Source organism: Pollicipes pollicipes, unplaced genomic scaffold (assembly GCF_011947565.3).
Source record: "Pollicipes pollicipes isolate AB1234 unplaced genomic scaffold, Ppol_2.1 Scaffold_7261;HRSCAF=8764_pilon_pilon_pilon, whole genome shotgun sequence".
NCBI classification, from domain to species: domain Eukaryota; kingdom Metazoa; phylum Arthropoda; class Thecostraca; order Pollicipedomorpha; family Pollicipedidae; genus Pollicipes; species Pollicipes pollicipes.
This window is the reverse complement of record NW_023597054.1, coordinates 43,379,436-43,398,272: the sequence shown is the minus strand read 5'-3', so window position 1 is coordinate 43,398,272 and position 18,837 is coordinate 43,379,436. Positions and strand designations below refer to the sequence as shown.

General features: G+C 55.9%; 1 protein-coding gene across 3 annotated transcripts; it reads left to right on the top strand.

The window, feature by feature from the left end:
- Positions 1–1,167: 1,167 nt before the first annotated feature.
- LOC119113209 (RING finger and CHY zinc finger domain-containing protein 1) lies at positions 1,168–13,103 on the top strand. Of its 3 annotated transcripts, none has more exons than XM_037237558.1 (7): positions 1,168–1,311; positions 8,211–8,324; positions 9,067–9,228; positions 9,533–9,688; positions 10,663–10,845; positions 11,413–11,605; positions 11,923–13,103. In XM_037237558.1, exons 1-7 carry the CDS (start codon positions 1,264–1,266, stop codon positions 12,021–12,023), a joined length of 957 nt encoding a protein of 318 aa, XP_037093453.1. In that variant the 5' UTR covers positions 1,168–1,263; the 3' UTR covers positions 12,024–13,103. The 3 variants fall into 3 exon arrangements, with proteins under 3 accessions (XP_037093453.1, XP_037093454.1, XP_037093455.1); XM_037237559.1 differs by lacking the exon at positions 1,168–1,311 and adding an exon at positions 6,004–6,208; XM_037237560.1 differs by lacking the exon at positions 1,168–1,311 and adding an exon at positions 6,287–6,469.
- The last annotated feature ends 5,734 nt before the right edge of the window (positions 13,104–18,837 follow it).

Here is an 18,837-nt window from a genome sequence, read left to right as displayed (position 1 = left end):
CGCCGTTGTCCGCTGACGCGCCGCCGCCGACCGCCGGCTGACGACCGTCCGTGTCGCTGCGACCCGCGGCCGTCCGGCTGGCGCCAACCCTTCAGCAGGTGTCAGTCCGCGCCGACAGGCGGCGGCCGCCGCGCGCCGCGACCGGCCAGAGTCGGAACACAGGTGGGGCTGCACACATCGGTCGTGTATTGGTACGCCTTGCCAACGTCTGCCACGCGTGCAGCACGCAACACCAGCCGAGCTTTGCTGAGCATAGCGTGCGCCAGGGTCGAGCATTTAAAAGCGGGCGCTGCCAACAGGCGACAGCACGATAGCCTCCGCGGCAGGCGCGGCGGTCAACAGGACTGGCCTCGGGGTTCGCGGCACGCCGAGCGAGCCGGGCGCGCCGGCTGTCTCACGGTCACGTCACCTGCCAACACCGGCGCCCACCCGAGCTGTGCTACCGTGCCGCCCGGCGGGGGCGGTCACCGGCCACGACCCCTGAAGGTGTTACGGCGCCGTCTATCCGGCAGATACTGCTGAATGACATGCTGAAGCTCCAAAAGGTCATCTCGTCTTTCACCACAAAATCCCTTCATTGATGACTGCGTAGTCCGTGGACCCACAGCACGGTTGAGCTGTGAAGGACGCGGCACGGTCACCTGGGTTTCCTCACCCTTAAATCAGTCCCTGCAGTAGCTGCACATAACACACGCTGCTCCCCAGCCAACCCGGCGGCCCTCATCAGCGGTAGCAAAGCTGCAGAGCCCGAGCTGAGCCGACGATTGAGAGACAGGACCAGTCGGCCCGCACGCCACCGGTCACGCTAGGCCGAAATCACAATCGGCCCTCTACGACGCCGCCAGGGCGAGAACTATGCCCACATCACAGCACAAATCGACAGGGTTAGTCATTGCGAACAGCCATCACGCCGGCCTGCCATGCGACACACATCCAAGCCGCCGCCCCAGTGGCGCGTCACCAGCGCGAACGGCACAGCGTCGCTCGCAGCCTGCCTCCGGGTAGGTCGGCCCGTCCAGACCGATCGCCGGCCGCCAGAGCCCCGCTATCGGCGTGACAGGCGCCGGCCGGACCGGTTCGGCCGGCGCCGCAGCTGGCGCGCTGGCGGACCGCCAGCGGCGCTATTTCGGTCGGCGGCAGCACGTGCGCGCGGCGCGCCGTCGCCGCTGCCGGCCCGGCTCCGTCGACGCGGCACTGCGGCGTCATCGCGGTCTTTGTTTGCCTTTCCAGTGTCGATGGCGTGGCGCTGCCGCTGACGTCGCGATGGTGCGCTCCATACAGCAGCTCGTGGAGGCGATCTTCGAGTTCCAGGTGAGCCCGGCGCGGGCGTCCAGCTCCAGCGGAGGTGTGAGTCTTGGCGCGGAGTGACGCAGTTCTCGCGGCGTGCCTAGGACCCGTGTTTGATATAGGCAAACCCTGGCGCGACAGATCCGCGACAGCACAGCTACTGTCAGAATGATTGGAAGGGGTATCGAAGCCACGCTGATGAGTATTTCCGAAGCCGGGCGGTGCATTACGCTATGCGGCACAACCCTGCCAACGCGCTCGGGAACTTTCCAGAAACTGCGGGCTTAACACTGGCTGCTTGCCATTTTTCGTGCCACACTGTCGACGCTATGGAAAGTACAGCAAAATTTGGGACAGGAAGATACATCGGCCGACAGTTTTCATCACCATTGCTCTGTGGAGTCTACCGTCCAAAGGCAAAAAGGCCTAAGCGCCAGTGGGTAAAATAGCCCTCGGGCCTTTTTGCCTTCGGACGGCAGAGGTGTGCAAATTCAACGTGGATGGCGGGCAACGACATGGAGAGCAAAAAAACAAAAAACAAAAAAACGCAAAAATACAACAGGGCGGAAAACGAGTATGCAACTCTGGTGCACTCTACGCTGGAAATCAGTGCAGTGGCCCGGCTGACAGCCCAACAAAACATACAGGCGTTGGCCAAACGTTTCCTGCTGTCAACAACCAGCTCCGTCCCTCGTACCCCCCGCCCCCCACAACTACGCCGCTCACCATTCTGAACTGAGTTGGTTGGTTGGTTATTTGAGCTTTAAGGCGCATCGCTTTCTTGACTGAACAAAAGAGCCAAGCGCCCCTAAGATCTTCGATCAGCGACAGAGCTCATTGTGATGCAAGGTTCTTGTTGTCCCCCGCCCCCGCCCCCTCCCCCACTCCCGTAACCGCTAGGTCGTTCACATGTTTGGCCGCCAACCACGACAGCTTCGGCGGTGGGTCGCGCGCGGCCGATCCGCACAGTCCTCGCCGCGCTGGTGCTCAGTCTTCTCTCATGGCTGCTGCCTGCGGCGAGATGACCGCCAAGCCCATGATGCAGTGATTTTGGATGAGCCAGGGGCGGGAAAGCCCACACAATCATCTGGTCCGGGCCATCTCCACTGGGCCTCCTGCGGATCGAAGGCACCGACCTGCACCGCCCGAGACGGCCTCGATCAGCTGCGCCCCAAGCCGTCGCCACGGTGGCTAAGACAGAGCCCTCAGTCGCCCGGCCTGGCGGCGTTGGCCAGGTGTCGGCGCGCGTGCTTGACCTCCAGTTTCCACATGTCGCGGTGCACGTCCGAGAGGGGCGTGATCTTGATGGCCAGCAGCTCGGGCGGGCTGACCGAGCAGATCTCGCCAATCACCATGCAGTACTGGCCTGTCGCGGAGCGGCGGCGCCCGGTCACGGGACAGGCTGCGGACGACGGACCGACACAAGGTCCAGCCGTCGGTGGCGGCGCGGCAACGCGGCACCGCGGCTGAGTCCAGAGAAACGAGGTAGGGGGAGCGGTCCAAGGGCACAGCAAAGTGCATACTGCACAAACAGGTCAGCTAGAAAGGCGAAGTCAAAGGACCATTCCAAATATAAATTTAAATTTAAAGAACTCGTGAGTTTGAAACTCTCCATTGATTAAAATGCTCTTCATTTTTCTGATGCCTACCTATCATTAAAAGGACATTGCAAACTACAATATAGTTCCCACCCCAAATGTCAGCACAGAACTTCCCACAAAATATCTTTGTAACAAGGTTTGTGACAAGCAGACATAGTGAGGCATAAAATATTCAAAAGCCACATTCGGAGCAAAGCGCAAATAAAGGCAACTGGTCACAGAAGATAAACAAACACTTTGCTAACAACAGCCCATGACATGGAAGTCACGGGCAAGGGCTTACAAACCAGACATCTCAGGCCTCCTTCCACTGCATCTACCATAACATGGCACACGACAGTAAGCCTTACTGGGCTCACCAGCTCATATGCATTGACCACCACTCGGCACCGGTGGCAGACCCCGCCAGTCCCGCCCATATGCAGCCACTCGGCACCGGTAGCGCTCCTCCTCCCCGCGCCAGCCTCACCCGTTTGCGGCCACTCGGCACCGGTAGCGCCCCCCCCCCCCCCCCAGCCAGTCTCATCCGTCTGCAGCCACTCGGCACCGGTAGCGCCCCCCCCCCCCGCCAGTCTCACCCATATGCAGACACTCGGCACCGGTAGCGCCCCCCCCCCCCCCCCACCTGCCAGTCTCACCCGTCTGCGGCCACTCGGCACAGGTACCGCCCTCCCCCCCCTCCCCGCCAGTCTCACCCGTCTGCAGCCAGTCGCTGCCGCCGGGCACCACCGTGCAGCCGAGCAGCTGGACGACGCCGGTGCCGTCGTCCAGGGAGGCCGCGTCGCGGTCGGCGGCCACCGAGGCCAGCTGGCCCTGCAGCCAGACGACGCGCACGTCCAGACTGCGGTCGCCCGCCGACAGCCGCCAGGCCGGCCCACTGGCACTGGTGACGGCCCGGCAGCGGCTCAGCTCACTGACCAGCAGCTTATAGGCGGGGCAATCCATGGCCGACGACATGGCTGGGAATGGCTGCAATAGTGAGGAGGATTACACTATGGTTCATGGCTAGCATAACACTCATTTGGCAACACTTGTGTGCACTCATTCACAACATTTTGTTCTCAAGTTCTAACTTCCTGCTTCTTTTGGATTCATACATCTTGTTTGTACCCCAGGTGCTTCAGACATGATGAGCTGATCTAGCCCTGAGCTTGGGATACGTAATACAGCAAAATCACCCACATGTTTTTTGGTTTTTCCCCAAAACATTACAGTAACATTAAAGATGAAGGAAGCACACCCTGAAACCATACACCCATATGCATACAAACCCATACACACCTACACACATACCTTACCAACACACACAACACATACATCACAAAAAGTAGCCAAACCAAAAACAAAGTACAACCTGCATATTCCAAGCCCCCTAAACATGGGCATAGATCAGACATAACTAACCATCACTTCTTAATATTGTAATCTTATGGTGGCATAAATAAGCATCTAAAACTTAGCAAGTGAATCTACTTAAAGAATCATCCCATTGGTTCTGGCTTAAATAATCCCTGATGCTATGCATGTGAAGTCCAATTTAAGCTTGTACTTCTGTCTGTTGGTTTGTTATCTACCTGCTCTGTGAATATCATTTTAAAGCATGAACAAGCTTAAGGGAATAATAGCCAATATCATTTGTTTACACACCTCTGTACCATACAATACCTATCAGCTTAAGCATTTGGAACTAACCAAAATATTGTTTTAAATATAGCTTAGTTGGCCTCCACACAATCTGTGCACTGATTATAAGGTACACCTTTACAATCCATATTAGCCCTCAGACCTCCTTGAACAAACAATCTGTAAGACAGGGGTGTAGTTTCTTGTTCATTTGGGGGGGAGGGGGGGGGGGGCTTCAGCCAGCCTCGGACTTTGGGTAAGCTATTTCAGCCATTTGCCTGGCTATCTTCAGGGTAGCTTTTGCTATTTTGTATTATTCTTCCCCCCCCCTGGCTGAACCAACTCATTTAGTAAAACTGTGCCCCTGCTAAGGGACACAGCTTTAAGCTTTTTACAATTTATTGGATGTTGGAACAGAGCGCCACTCCTTTCCAATGAGGGCACAGGAAGTCCAAACACTAAGAAAGCAGATCAAAATCATGAAAAACACACTTTTGTGCATTTTGGGAGGTCTTTAAACATTTCCTCCATACAATTCTAGACTTTTTTTTTGAAACAACATCCCCAGCGATGATACAAGTTGTCAAGCACATTTTCAAGGAACATTACACATATAGATAAGACTGTGTCTTTCAACTCATCAGCCTTGTTCCTTATGCAATAATCAGGAGAGAGAAGAAATAGATGTATTAAAAAGCATGTAGCAAACATATTAATACAACAACAGCATTAATTGCCTTTTCACTCACACAATAGCAAAGAAGATTATAATTCTCTGAGAACTGCTGAAATTTCTCCATTTTCCTCTGTTCCCGAGTAATAAGGCTACTAATACTGTCACATCTACACACATAAAGTTGCTTGCAAATGTACTCAATAGCTTACATAGAATATCAATATGTCTGGCTCATTTTTCTGCTGGTTATTCTATTATGAACAGGGCTATATTACGCATTCTTGTTGATAGCCACAATTCTGTCGACGTCCTGAGTTTTCAAGCCGTGAAGCTCAATTCGGACTTCGTAGCCACTATTTCAGCTCCTTCTTGGAATAAAACAAGGCGCCGGTTGAATATCAAAATTTTGACACGGTACCACAAGAACTTCCAGCGTTGCGAATTTAGCAGGCAGACTGCATGCAACCAACCCTCAACCTGAGGCGATATATACCCCAAATCCGTACGCGAGTTGAACCTTGTGCGTCTTTTCAATGATCAGCTGATGGATGTTTATAACACGCTTTTACGTTTGTCGTCTGCTTCAATCCTTCTACCACAGACAGCTACGCTACTAAAATACGGAGCACGGTCAAAGCAAGGAATACAGGAGTTCTAAAACCATTTTTGGTTGCTTCTTTTTAATCAGCACCTGCAGGACTAATGGAGGACCTCAGCCCCCTTTGCTCTCAAAATCTTACGCTCCAGGGGAGGGGGGAGGGGGGCAGCTGATAAAAGCTAGAGGCCCATCATCTCTGCGTTTGAATACTTTGCCACCAGACTCCCTTTCTTTTGGCCGTACAGAACTCTATGGTAGGCGATATGAAACAGGCCACACGGCAGTTGCGCAAGTCGCATATTGCGCAGCTCGCGCTTCCAACAAAAATATAGCCCCCATTGAGGTCTCCACAACAAATCACGAGTTGTGAAGACCTGCATCTCAGCATCAACATTACAGATCAAGCTTTCAGAAAACGACTACGTAAGCAATTAGTTTTTTTCGTGTTCCTTGATCCGAGTGAATGTGACGTAATGAACGCGACTGGTGTTCTGGACCAATCCGACCCCGAGGGGCGTGCGTTGTTTTAGCTGTTTAGGAGGAGCGTCCCTGAGAGATTAAAAAAATAATCGGGACGCCAGCTGGGCGTGTGAGTTGTACGGTGGTCGCGGTATCCCACTTCTCGAGGGTGCGTTTGGAGAAGGGGTTGGACATTTGGGTCTATGAAGTGATAACAACTTTAAGGTGAGTTCAAGATGATGGCATGTGTCCGTGTTTTGTTATTGTTTGGTCTCAATGAAAAGGCAGGCCAACAAGGAAAGAAATAATCCTGTAATTGGTCTTTTGTCTGCTATGAACTTTTTTGCTGTCCTCGGCTTTTTCCAGAACATTTCTGGGACATTTGCTTGTTGTATGAATGGTCAATTGGAGCTCTGACATGAACAAAGTGTCACCACCACCCTGCTTTCTTGTTTATATGCATTTTTTGCTTGTTACTTGACCCATCAGTGATGTCTGACATGACCTCACCATATTTCACAGCTCTAATGTATGCAGTGATCTGGTCCCAAATAGCTTAGGTGTACAATATGCACTGCAGAGGTGCAACTGGGTACAGAGTGAATAGAGCACATTCTGTTTGTGCTCTCAAATTTAGGCATCAGCAAGTAACTTGGCACATTGTGCTAGCTCACTATTAAATCGTACTTTGTGTCTTTTTTTAATTTGCAGGAGCTGAATTTTGACTGCCGCATGTCAAACATTAAATCTACAGGGTACTGAATTGCCTGTAGTCATTCTCTAAAGAATGCCCTCACTGCATGGATGTGCAGAGCCTAGAGCTCAAATGCATCAAACTCAAGCCAGGGCAAGTTGTGCTGAATTTTTAAATTGTGTTTGCTTCAAATTGTGGGGAGAGGGTGTTCCTGCTTAAAGTCATCATAGCAATATGTTAATTCCTTAAAACACTGGCTCTATGTGTACCAAAATTGGTGGTGGTTGCATAAGGCTGGTGGCTCTCAGATCCTGTCTTTTTGCAGTGTGGCATTTAGTTGTCTTTGTTGCCAAAGGATATCATCTGAAAGATCATGGTTGATGACATCTCCAAGATATGCAATTCTTGGTAAAAAAGAGGAACATGGATTTGTTTACCTGAATATGGCTCTTGTTAGAGCTGAATTCCATATTATATATGATACCAAAATCCTCATACACTCAAAATATGTATAGTCTGCCTACTGATGATACTGTGAGATGTCATCTGTGCATTTGCTGTGATCAGTCAGCCTCTTTCTGCAACAGTCCATCACACATGAGCTAAATGATGAGCTCAAATCATCCCTACACATATTGAACAGGTGTGGTTGATTGTTATTTTGTTATTACTTGTGGGTGATTGAATAGCTCAATCTTTGAAAAGAAAATAATGTTGCACAGAATCTCAGTGATTTAAAGCAATGCAGGGAACATTTATTATGAGTGCCATCACAGGAAAGTAAGACAGATGGAAGATGTGAGGATTTGTGACAAAAAGCAACTTTGTAAAGAGCTTGATGATTTGAACTGAACTGGGCATGTGGAATCAGGCTGATAGGTTGTCTGGCATGTGTGTCATGTCTACTGGCGCATTTAGGTAGTATCTCGTGAGCAATTTTGATTTAGGAGCACATCATGGGACACATCAGCTGTGCTATCAGTACCTTTATCATGTCATCAGCAAGCAAATTGTATGCTCCAAGCTTATGATGAATTGCATAGCATGAAGAAGTATAGATATAGTTGATTCAATCTAGGTAATATTGAATGGTGACCTGTTGCAACTGAGCTTCATAATACTTGTGTCAGTTTTATGACACATTTGACAGGTAAGATCATTTGTCAAAAAGATATTTCACATGCATTTCTGCATCCCTGCTTTGTGGGACCAAGCTTGCAGCTGAGCTTGTATGCCACACAGTGTTCTGACATACTGTGTCCTGTCCCTCAGAGACGTAAAAGAGCAGCTAGAATGGAAGAAGAGCAATCAGATAGTTCTGTGGAGGAGCAGCCTCCCCCAGAACACTATGGATGCAAGCACTACAAGAGGAAAGCCAAGTTGGTGGTATGTTAAGCGTTGACCACCATTATGTTCAGAACAGTTAGCAGTTGGCTTAAACATCCTATGTGTGTACCATAAGGTACAAGTAGTCAAGATGTCAGCTTGGCTTTGCATGGAAGCATTCCTAGCACAGCTGTAGTGCCACAGTCACTTGGCTCAGGCAGATGCTCGACACACTATGCTCATACTCATTGTGACAGCAGGCTGCCATCTACTGGTCGGTGGGGTGTAATGGCAGGGTGGTTAGTACCGAGGCCTAACCGCTCTGTTAGTTAGGTTCCACTTTGGTGCCACAGTGCAAACCCCAATTGCCCCATGGTCCTGAGCACTAATATGGCCTCTATGGTCACTGGCATTCCATGAACAAGGTGTGCATTGAGGTGTGTCAAGCTCCACTTTTCTCGTATAAAGACAAGACATGCTATTTGGTAAGATCTTTGAGGTGTGATCAGTGTGTCATTAAATGTGTATGTGGCCAGCACACTTCTTTGTTGCAATTACTTCAAAACATTAAAAAATAACACTGGAGCTGCATTCTCAAGCCCAATCGCTTACAAGGGTTTTTATCACATTCAAGGTGGACATCATATGAAGTGAATTGTTGGAAGATTATCTGTGGCATTCATCAGCCAATGGTAACTGACTAACATTATAATTGGTTTGCCGCAGGGCTTCCTAAATTGAGTCATATTGTTGTGCGAAGCTGGCAGCGTCAGTGGGCTGTAGCTCCGGTCGTGTCCGACAGGCGCCCTGCTGTGGCAAGGTCTACTCGTGCCGGTTTTGCCACGACGAGGTGGAAGGCCACGAGCTGGACCGGAAGCAGGTGTCCGAGGTGGAGTGCTCGGCCTGCGGATTCCGGCAGGGAATACATCAGAGCTGCATCAACTGTGATATTGTTCTAGCCAAGGTGGGTCAGCTGTCGAGACCTTTGTGACGTATAGCTGGTGCTCGGAGGTGGTTTCGGTATGTGCAAACGTTCTACATTGATGATTAGATATTATGCTTCTTACAGTGTAATAAGCTGCCACGCGAACTTCCATAAGTGGTCAGAGCACTATGGAGACATTCTCTTAGGATTGCTTCAAGAAAACTCAGTGACAGCTAAACTACCAAAGGAAATTAAAGATGTAGTCGAGGAGACGCAGCGTCCACAGCTACCGGAGTCGCTTGGTGCCGGCCAGTGTGACCGCCGGCCGCCGTCTGTTTTGCAGTATTTTTGCGAAGTGTGTCGGCTGTACGATGACGATATGAAGCACCAGTACCACTGCGAAGGCTGCGGCATCTGCCGGGTGGGCGGCCGCGACAGCTTCTACCACTGCAACACCTGCGACATGTGCCTGCCCAAAAACCTGGAGAACAACCACAAGGTGGGGCCGGTGGCGACGGGGCCCTCCTGCTCACGTCAAGCTGTCGCTGCTTCGGGCGATGTGGGCAACGTACGTTCTGTGTGGGATTGTCACCAGCGTCGCGTGAAGCGTCAAATGACCGCTGCAGCCGACCCGCCCCCGAAATCAAAGCAGCATCCAGTATCGTGTGCGTTGAATTGCCAAGTGTCTCCGGGCGTCTCGTCGCACTGGCGCCTCTCCGCGTGGGTGAATCGCCCACCTGTTGCCACTCGGCGCATGAGAGTTGACCTGTAGCTCACGTTTGTGTGAGGAGCGCCTGTGCCATGCTGACATTCGCTGCGCTGGTACACTGTCTGATGCCATCCGGACATCCACTGCACTGGTACACTGTCTGATGCCATCCGGACATCCACTGCACTGGTACACTGTCTGATGCCATCCTGACATCCGCTGCACTGGTACACTGTCTGATGCCATCCTGACATCCACTGCACTGGTACACTGTCTGATGCCATCCTGACATCCGCTGTGCTGGTACACTGTCTGATACCATCCTGACATCCGCTGCACTGGTACACTGTCCGATGCCATCCCGACATCCGCTGCGCTGGTACACTGTCTGATGCCATCCTGACATTTGCTGCACTGGTAGACTGTCTGATGCCATCTTGACATCCGCTGTGCTGGTATACTGTCTGATGCCATCCTGACATCTGCTGCGCTGGTACACTGTCTGATGCCATCCTGACATCTGCTGCACTGGTACACTGTCTGATGTCATCCTGACATTCGCTGCACTGGTACACTGTCTGATGCCATCCTGACATCCGCTGCACTGGTGCACTGTCTGGTGCCATCCTGACATCCGCCATGCTTGAGCGCCGTCCGCCACTGTTGGTGCGCCGAAGTCATGGCCGGTGGCGGAGCGCATGTCCAGCGGCGGTGGGCCGGCCGGCGGCTGACGGCGGCGCCGGCCGCGCGCGCCTCTGCCGCAGTGCGTGGAGCGCGTCAGCCGGACTAACTGCGCCGTCTGCATGGAGGACATCCACACGTCACGTATCTCATCCCACATCCCGCCCTGCGGCCACATGATCCACAAGCCCTGCTTCAAGATGCTGGTCGACCGCGGCTACTACGCCTGCCCCACCTGCAACGTCGCCATGTTCAACATGGACTCGGTGAGTTGTGGCAGGGCTCGACACGCCACGCCAAGGACTCGGTACGGCACGCTAGGGACTCGGTCGTGCTTGTTGATAACATTGCCCTGTGCTTGTGTATTAGTGGCGTTGATCCTTGTGTCACTCGCCGGTGGCGACTAGTCGTAAAGTCATCATAAAGCAAAGGCAGGTAAGAGTCATCCTTGCATGTCCCCTTTGTTCACTTTCTTTGTTTCTGCCCTCTGTTAGTGGCATCGATGCCGACGTGCTGTCTTTGTTTGAATACGGACCACAGTGGCGGATGACGAGAGGCTGGAGGATGGGAATTGGGGGACAACACAGTTCCGATGATGTACAGTGCTGTTTACAAACTCCAACATGAGGTTGTGAACGCACTTGTCAAGTTAAAAAACACTAAGACAGCACGGTCGTGACGTTTGGTAGCACGTCTCCTCCCCGGACGCCGCTGTGGCCGCGGTCAGGCCGGCTTGGCCCGGCGTCCCGGCCTGGCGCGCGGCCCCGCCCTGCCGCTGGCGGTGAGGGGAGCCCCGCGGGCTGCTGCTGACGCGGCGCTCTGGCCGGCCGCAGGTTTGGACCAAGCTGGACCAGGAGGTGGTGGAGACGCAGATGCCGGCCCGCTACCGAAACTGCTACGCCAAGATCCTCTGCAACGACTGCCAGTCGAAGACGGTCACCACGTTCCACATCATCGGCCTCAAGTGCGGCACGTGCGGCTCCTACAACACGGCACGCGGCGACGGCCCGCTCTACAAGCGGAACGGTGAGTGACCGGGGCGTGGCGCCGGCCGAGCTCGTCACTGGGCACGCCGCTCCTGTGTCGGAAGGGGCACAGCCGGCATTGGCGGCGCGTGGGTCGGACTCTTCACGAGGGCGCCGCTCTCCGCGTGTGTGTTTGTGTACGTGTGTGTGTTCGATGGGGGGGGGGAGGGGGGAGGCAGGTCCGGCGTATGACACGGTCGGTGCTGCTGTCGGGCCCGTCGGACGAGAGGCGCATGGGGGCGGCCAGGCTGGGGCGTGTATGCTCTGCGGCCCTGTGCCGGGACCGGCCCGCTCTGACGGGAACCGCGCCGCCGACAGCCAAGGAGGAGCTGATCCCGTTCAGCGAGCTGGACGAGGACGAGCCGGAGGTGCGGCCGCCGCCGGCCGGACCGGCACCCGCCGCCGGCGAGGAGCACTGACCGTCGGCCGGCCGCTCGGGCAGCCAGCCGTCCCGGACACGCCGTCGACCAGCAGCGGCGCCAGAGGCAGCTAAACCGCTCCCGAGTGACATCTATTTACACTTTATATTGGATAGTGTGTGTGGTACTAGAGTAGCGGTAAATCGGCAGTGGACGATGGGCCGCGTGGAAGCGTGGAGGAGGCCGAAGAAGTAGAGTGCTAGTTCTCTGCGGCCCGAGATTGCTCCGAAACGTGTTCCTCGCGATGCCGCAGGCTTTTGCCGTTTTATTGACTGTCGCAGCCGGTAGATGTTCATGGATATTGAGTTGCGTCGACCATGAGAGTGCAATCGATCGGGTACCGGTTCGCACCGCCGCGCCTGCGCCGCGCACCGTCGCGTCTGCCAGCGGAGGCAGTCGCTGCGAGCCGGCCTGGACGGCTGAGCTGGGCGGAACGCCGCGGACCAGCGACGGGCAAGGCGTGCCGGGCGGCCCCGGCCGCTCGGAGCCGTGCGTGCCGCTCGGCCCCGGCCCTCCGGACGGGACGTCGGAGACACGGCAGCGCCGCCCGGCCAGGCGTCGTCACGCGCTCACCAGCAACGGCGGCCGGCTTTTATTCATTTTGGACATAATGAAGTCAAAGTCGGGTCGCCAGCTGTCCGCCGCAGAGTTCTGCTTAGTTTCACCGACTAACCGTTTCGCACTGTATTGGTTTACTGGGGCCGGTTGGCTGGCGAGGCGGGTCGTTTGGCGTGGCCCTTCCAGCACACGGTATCGAAGCGACGTGCGCAGGGTTTCGTTCGCGTTTATCAGTATGTGACGACCACGACCGCAGTTGTCCCCACGCCGAACGAAATCGGTTCAAATGCACTTCAAGGTAAGCCTTTATTAGCTTTAGTCGATTGCTGACTCCGTATTATTACTTGCACCATGGATGAAATTGTTTTAGTTTGTAAGCCTGTGTTCTTTGCGTTGTACGTGGTGAGCTGAACATGGTATTACATGCACCGCGGGTGAAATTGTGTTAGTTTGTAAGCCGGTGTACCTTGAGATGCTCGTGGTGAACTCGGCAATACATCATGGATCTTAGTGAGTGCCTGCGCCTACTGTGTTGCACGAAACGGGTGATCGGATTGGACTTTTGGCTTGTTGATACACAAAACACCTTGACTTCCGACTCAGATAAGTGCAAACAATATTCAGTGCACCAAAATGCCACCAATAACTTTCGTCCAAAACAACATGAGAACTTTCTATTTGTGAGTGCAAGCACGATTGCAGGGCTTTTGGGGTTCCTGACAATGAGATGCAAATGTGCCAGATGCTTTGTGTGCAGCTGCGCTATATGCTCGCTGTCGTATCTGAGCTGTCATGTCTGAGGTTTGGTGTAGCCTGAGACCCGCGCCGGCACGGCACTAACGCCTGCTGTATGGAGAGGAGGGGAGGGGGCGTGTGGTGATCCCTTCCTCCCTCACGTGTCCTCTCCGCCGATGTGGATGTGCCAGTTTTAACGGCTCGTGCAGGACGCCGTAATTGTCAGTAACTGACGAGCGATCTTCTCAGACTGAGGCGACCGCAGACCGTCAGCGCCCAGAATGTTGCTCATTCGTCGCGAGCCTGGCCCATGTGCTATTGACGTCACGGCGGCACGCACACTGGGTCTTTATCATTAGCGCCCCAGTGCCGGCGTCTTTGTGGGAGGTTAATTGCGTCAGTCACGATATCGACTCCCCGGAAGGTGGTTGCAAGGTTCGAATTCGTCGCCCGATTGCGTTCGAGGCCGGTTGAGAAATGACTGCTGTAAAAAGTTGACACATCGGGATACCACTCGAGACACTGGGGACCATTCGGACCGCACTATCTGCAGCTCCACATCGTTAGACAGGCCCACCTAGATCGCAGAGGCTCTGTGTAGGGCAAATTTGACGCCGCACCTCGACGCGGAGCGGGGACTCAGTGATGGCGACGGAAGCTCTGAGGAACAGGATGCAGCGCCGATTCCTGCCGTGCAACGTCAGGATGTTAGGGTCGAAGACGAGGACACAATGAGTTCATGAGACAGTCGAACAGTACCAAGGGGAGCTGAGCATGGTCGCTGTTCTTGTCCAGTGTTCGTGCTGAAACGGCAGTCACACAGTGTCCGGCGATACGAATTGAACACCTTATGTGTGCCCAGAGCCTTTTGGATCCAGACCGTACGCAATGGAATGCTTACATAACAAGTATTGTGAGGATTCACTGCCTGTTACCTTTGCGAAATCAAGGACACGCAGATAAGACAGTAGTAATAACCTTATTCCTCGGGGAAAAAACCGGGAGACTGGGGATATAATGCTTTGATATTTTGGCAACATGCCTTTACCGGAATGAATAGCGGAAGTAAATCGTACCTTCTGAACAATGCACTTCTGTTCGTTTTGATAAGGGCATTTTGACGAAATATGAACTTATCTATATCCCCATTCTCCTGATCTTTCTCCAAGGAATAAGGCTATTACTACTGTCTTGGAAAAAATACGCTATCTATGGAAATTTTGAAATTAAGAAAAGAACACATGGACTTTGTCGTACCTGGGCTATGGTTAGTTGGAGAAACGAGCTGGAATGGGATGAGTATTTGATATCTCACCTGAAACACCTGATCACGTTTCCAAATAAATGCTGATGCGGCAACTGACGAATGAGGGGATTACGAAGAGAAAACGACCAAAATCATTCAGGTCTCGCCGCGAATCGCGCGCAGTGTTCTTTCATTACCCACATCGCAAGCAGCCACCTGTGTTCGACACCGGCCGTGTCCATATAAGGCGCGTCTGTGCGTCCGTGCGTCCGTTCACAGCTGTGTGTACAAGCGGACAGGGGGGGGGGGGGAGGGGGGAGTGCGACCACCGGGCGCTCCGGGGCGAGCCGTGGCGCCGCCACCGCCACCCGATAGCGGCGCTATCCGTGTTAGAGGCCGTCCCGGGCGGCGGCACCGGGCGTGGGGGCGCCACAGGTGCGCCGGACAGCTGGCGCGGAGGCGGCCGGCCGACGCGCCGGCCAGTCGCACCGGGACGTCGCCATGTACAACTTCGGCCGCGACGAAGCGCGGCTGTGGCGCTCCACCACGCCGCGCCTATCGCGCCGCGTCGGCTCGGAGGTGAGCCTGCGGCGGCCGCCGGCCGAGCCGGCCGGACCGCAGGCGGCGGCCGCCGCGGCCGGCCTGCCGCGCGAGCGGGCCGTCGACGTGCCGGCCAACTTCGTGGCGAAGCCGCGCCGTGAGCCGCCCCCCGCCGCCGCCGCGCCGCCGCCCGACGCCGCCGCGCCGCCGTCCAAGAAGAAGAAGAGGCGGCTGCCGCGGCTCAAGATCCGCTTCTCGCGCAAGAAGCGATCGGCGCAGGTGGACTGGCCGGAGGACGTGCTGGAGGCGGAGCAGCTGCCCGAGCCCAGCCCGCCTCCCACGCTGACCGATGCTCACGTACACGGCGCGCGCGGCCAGCGCCTGTTCGCGGCGTTTGAGCCGGACGGCCGCGGCGGCGAGGCGGCGCGCCGGGCGGCGTCGCTGCTCTGGGGCGACGACATGACCTCCAGCGGCCTGGGCAGTTCCTGGGAGACGGGGCTGAGCGTCTGCTCGTCAGCGGCGACCGGCGAGCGCGGTGGCCTGGCGCGCCACCCCTCGCTCCGGCCGTCCGTGCGCAGGTTCCGGCAGTCGCCTGCCGGCCGTCTCAGCCTGCCGGACGCCGACAGCTTCCGCAAGACCGCATCGTGCCCCTGTCTGTTGAACTGGTTTTCGGAGAGCCGCCAGGGCGGTGCCGAGCCTCGGATCGTGTCCGCCGGGGCTGCGGAGGCTCCGGCGAGCACAGCCGCGCGTCTGGATGGCCGCAGCGGCGCCACGGACACCCTGGTGGATAAACCTGTGGACACCCTCGCGGACGAACCCGGCGACACCCCCGGGCACGAGCTCGTAGACACCCTCATGGGCGAGTCCGCCGACACTCTCGTGGACGAGCCCACCGACATCCCCGCGGACGGGCTCGTCAACACTCTGGCGGACAAGCCCGTCGACACCCTAACGAATAGGCCCGCGCCGCTCACTCCTGAGCCCGCAGCCACCTGCAGCGTCCAACGCACGTTTGGCCCCCAGCTTGCCCACCACCGGTCCGTGGTATGTGGCATCCAGCACTACTGGCGCGTGCGCAGAGAGGAGGAGCGGCTCGGCACGTTCCACGTGCAGGAGGCCAGCGTGCGGTTCGAGCAGCTGCCGCGTAACATCCAGCCGTTCGTGCTATACCACAGGCCACTGGTGACCGAGATAAAAAACTACTGGAAGGAGAGACGGAAGGTGCTGCGAGCGAGGGCCAGGAACAGCGTCCCGGCGGTCGAAGAGCAGCGGCCGGAGCCCCTGAGCGACGCGGTGGAGCGTGAAGTGGACGTCGACACCACGCGAACTGCCAACCCCGTGCCTGGCGGTCGCGAGGACCGTGGCGCAACGGCCGGCACAGATGGCACCGCGGTCGACCTTGACGGCGTGATCGACCCGCTGAGACCCGTGACTCAGTCCGGCTCCGCGAGCGAGTCGTCCGTTCAGCAGGCGCGTGCCGACCTGGACGGCCTGGGACCGCTAGTCGATTTTCGGTACGTTCTGCCTCACGCAACGCGCTCGAGACCGGTGCCACCTCGACGCGCCCGGTCCCTTGCGGCTCTGGGCCACGAGACGCCCAGGGTGCCGCCGGGCGCCAAAAGTTACTGGGATGTCAGGCAGGAAGCGCCGGAGCAGTGCGAGCCCGACGCCGCTCAGTTCGTGGAGGTGGCTGTCAAACCAATCGATGATCGCGAGCAAGGACGAACGGCAGCAGCAGGTGCCGACGAAAGGGGGACTCCTAACTCACGTGAGGCCTGGCAGCCTCCGAAGTCCTCTCAGGACAGAGAGACCCTGACGTCTCTCCAGGACAGAGAGCCTCCAAAGTCCTCTCAGGACAGAGAGGCCCTGGATTCCTTCCAGGACAGAGAGCCTCCAAAGTCCTCTCAGGACGGAGAGGCCCTGGATTCCTTCCAGGACAGAGAGCCTCCAAAGTCCTCTCGGGACGGAGAGGCCCTGAAGTCCTTCCAGGACAAAGAGCCTTCAAAGCCAACGGATAACAGTCGCCAAGACTCGTTCACCAGCTGCAAATCGTTCTGGAAGTCGTTGCAGGACCTAAGACCCATTCAGGAAAACGAGCAACTGCGCAAGCGCGTCAGCTTTCGAGAAGAGCAGATAAAAAGCACGAAGGACCCACTCTCAATATTCTTCCGTCATCTCCTGCACAAGAGCGAGTCCATCAACACCCTGGCGAAGACGCGCGAACGGCCGCAGGAAGACAGTCCTCAGAGCCACAGTACGAAGACGCGTGAACGGCCGCAGGAAGACAGTCCTCAGAGCCACAGCACGAAGACGCGTGAACGGCCGCGGGAAGACAGTCCTCATATCCACAGCACGCTACCAGTCGAGCCCAGGATCAGAAAACACAGTCGCAGCCTGCCGACGGCGGTGGTGGCCACGGTACAGCCACGGCGCAGCGGCAAGACCCGGGCCCCGCCACCGGGCGCTCAAGAGACGCCTCCGCCGCTAAAGGAGGTGACCGTGGAGCAGCCGCGCGCGTCGGTGACGCGGCTCAAGCAGCTGCTAATCACGCGGCCGGTGCAGCCGGTGGCGCCGTACCACCTGCAGCGGCTGGCCACGCCGACGGCCAGCAGCCGCCGTTTCATCCGACCGGGAGTCGTGCGCCAGCTGCAGGCGCAGTTCGAGAGCATGGCGCGGCACCACTGACCGCCAGGCGGCCGGTGTCCGGCTGCAGGCGCCGTCGCAGTGCTGCGCGGCGGTACTGCCCGACGGCGGAAGGCGTGTGGCTGTGGCGACCGGCAGCGGCGGATGCCAAACTGCCCGACAGTGGGGCAAAGGCAGCGAGCGCCCGGCAGCAGCGGACACTGAAGCGGCTCGACGGCCACGGACGGTCTGCGGTCGTCTGGCAGTGGCCGAAGTTTGACCGTCCGACGGCGGTGGGCTCTTTGATAGTTCGACGCCACTCGATGCCGCGCTTCCGCAGTGGCCAGTAATGAAGATGTTCAGCAGGGATGTGCGGTGATTGTCCGAACTTGCGGCGACCCAGCGTGTCGTGCCATGGCGGCGGCCCGAGAGTGTCGGACACGGACCAAGGTGACCCTTGATTGGATCGCAGACTGCTCCAGTCCGCATCCCATACAAGTGGAGCGATAAGAAGAGACCAACTTTTTCACTTTGGTCTCATAGACCGGTAAAATCAAAAGCCTCGGTTTCGTCGTCTGCAGAGTTCAGCAAGTACAGCCTGTCATCCGCAGCATTTTTGTTTTTTGTAGCTGCGAGCTGTCTCCAAATGCGACCAGTTGTTTCGTGCCCCGGTGGTTGCTTTGTTAAACCACGTTTTATACAAGCGTCTGTGAGAATTTTCAGCGCCGCCCACCGAACACTGTGACGGCCTTATCTTGCAAGGTGCCCTTATCTGTTTGAACAGGCGTTGGACTTCGGAGATTCGCCGCGTGCGCCCCGTATCACGAGATGAATGGTACCCATAAAAATGAAACGTCACATGGTGGGTTTTCACAGCTCCTTGGTGCGCATTCTACGACCTTCCCATTTCTTGAGCATCAATCAAGTTTATGCCATGTCTCAGCGTTCTCCTAGTTGTCTCTTGTGTCCCGCGTGAAATATTCAAACATGAAATAAATATTATTTTTCGCCGCGATCATTCAAGCTAAGCGATGCCAAACGCAAACGCAACAAGCAGTACCTTGCGATGCTGTGAGTTACCTACATGTATGATAAATGCACAGTTGGAACGTT